General features: G+C 38.0%; 1 protein-coding gene across 1 annotated transcript in view; it reads right to left on the reverse strand.

The window, feature by feature from the left end:
- The window catches only part of LOC101654856 (protocadherin beta-13), a 14,561-nt gene continuing 12,198 nt past the window's right edge, over positions 1–2,363 (reverse strand). Inside the window, exon 3 of the mRNA XM_045284735.1 lies at positions 1–2,349. Within this exon, the coding sequence (XP_045140670.1) occupies positions 2,035–2,349 (315 nt within the window). The 3' untranslated portion in view covers positions 1–2,034. The remainder of the gene's footprint in view (positions 2,350–2,363) is intronic.

A 2,363-nucleotide genomic window follows, 5' to 3' on the forward strand; every position in this document is an offset into this window, starting at 1 on the left:
TTCAGTCACAACCACATTCCCCAGAATAAAGAAAGAGCAGTTGCAAACTCCAGTCTCACGCCCGGTAGTTAGCAGGAATCTCGGGATTGCTCTCTGTCAGTCTGTCTCTCTCTGCTTCCCCCTTTGCCAATCCTTGGTCCTTTTTTCTCCCAAGCTGATCGTTTCGTGTCTTCCTTTTTTGGGTTAGGCACTTCCGCAGCATCCTGGGTCCGATTTTCCCTGTCTCTTTATCCTGCAGCGCCACCTCGTGGCCTTCGAACACTCAAATAACTACAGTCATTTTGTGCCTCTAGTATGCTTTTGTCTTCGTGCATACCCATAGCATTTTTCTTCAGATTCGTTTTTTCCCCATTTTCCTCCATTTGTTTTAAAAAAATGAGATAGAGGACTATTTTCACTGTTAATTTTAAATGTAAAAAACCTTGAAAGTTGAAAATAGTAACAATATTCACAGCACTGTTCGACTTTGCTCTGTACCAGGTCTTTAAACTCCTTATGGAGAACCCATGTAATGCCTTCAACATCTCGTTATGTTGCTTGAGCAGAATCATGGCATAATGCAGTAGAAAGTATTTAGGGAGCTCTCCCACCTTGCTCTTATAAAAACGTGCGCATATAACACGATTGTCTTTGTCAAAATCATTGCTTCTTGCTTCAGGCCGACTTGCCCCTTTCATAATGTGTAAGCTACGTGAGCACAGGGGCTATATTTTAGTCATATCTGTTGGCATCTTAGATGCTCATTTAATGCTTGCATATGTAAATAAATAACCTCCAGTAAATAGAACACCAAACAATAATTTTCGATTCCCTTTGGTCCCTATAATTTGAAAACTGTATTCTTATTTTAGAGCTCTTTATTCACTGCAATTTTTAAATTTTTTCTTCTTCTTTACAATATTTTCATGACATTAACCTTAAAATTACTTTCAGAGTTAAAGAAGTGGGTGACATTTACTTTAAGGCCTCTCTTAACTGGAATGTAGTGGGATTAATTACTAGATTCCCACTAGATGTAATCCACTTTGCAGTTAGTAAGAATACTAAGACTGATGCCTATCCCAACCCTTTTGAAAGTAAGGGTATAATTGTATTACCTGTTTCACATAACGTTTTATTAAAAAGGTTTAAGAGATATTAAAGACCTCTCTTTTCCACAGTAAGCAAGGGACACCAACTTAATTGAGAGATATAGTGGGAAAAACTAGATACCACCAAATAACACTTTACTTGTTGACGATTAAAGGTACACTCTACAAACCCCTATTTAGTGATTATTTGGGGGATATTTTATAACAGAAAGGTACTTGGTTATAGTCATGGAAACTTAACAGTTCTTTTTTCCCCATGCAGAATTAAAAGCATGAAATTGTTAAAGATTTTCATGATGCTAAAGAATGCCAAACATTGCTTTTCCCCACTTCCAATGTTACACATACTCAAAAAGCCTTACCACGATGTTTCCTATTTTCAGATAAGGATAATATTTATTTATAACACTGCTTATCATAGAAACATACTTCAAGTAAGTAGATATTACTAAAGCGACAATAAAACTTAGTTTTAAAATGACAGTTCATAAAGTGTTATTGTAAAAATCAAGGATGATAAACTATGATACCAGTTTTGAAAGCACAGAAGACAGAAATATCAAATCTCAAATATAAGTAGTACATGCCAGGGATTATTTTGAAAACTGAAGAAGTTCTAGGAAAAGGTGAATAGCATGAGTAATATAGAGAAGATGGACACAACATAAAAGAAACATATACATAAAGTATACAAATGGGAAGAAAATTATAATCATCAACTTTGACCATAAAAGCAATATCATTGATTAGGATCCCAGAGAGAAACATCTCCTTACCTAAATATGAGGAAAAGGATAATCTTAAACATAATGTTGGGAATTGAAAATTAAAATAGAGAAAATAAAATAATATCTTATTGGTGGTTATGGAGGAAATATTAAAGAAATATATGTCTTCATTAGAGGTCAGTCAATAATTAAATATAAAGTTTATTCCTCTTTTACTAGTAGTGCCCTGGGGGAGAAAAGGCTGAAATAATCGGCTTTAGGAACTTGAACTCACTGGTCCCAGACCCTTCGGGCAGACACACCTCATACTGGTAGTTCTGTGATAGAGTTCCTGTGCCACTCACGTCCACCAAGTGGCTTGGAAAGCGGCCCTCAGGCACCGAACAGCGACCCTCCCAGGCGGCTCTTCTCCTGCACAGTCTCAGGGCCACAAACAGGAGCACAGAGCAGAGGAAGAGCGAAGACACCGAGGCCAACGCAATGACCAGGTAGACCGTGAGCCCGTCGGCCTGCGCCTGGTCGCGGGCGCCCTCGGGCCGCGCCA

This window comes from Echinops telfairi, unplaced genomic scaffold (assembly GCF_000313985.2).
Source record: "Echinops telfairi isolate 266 unplaced genomic scaffold, ASM31398v2 ScPeMD7_7469;HRSCAF=8507_0, whole genome shotgun sequence".
Taxonomy (NCBI): Eukaryota; Metazoa; Chordata; class Mammalia; order Afrosoricida; family Tenrecidae; genus Echinops; species Echinops telfairi.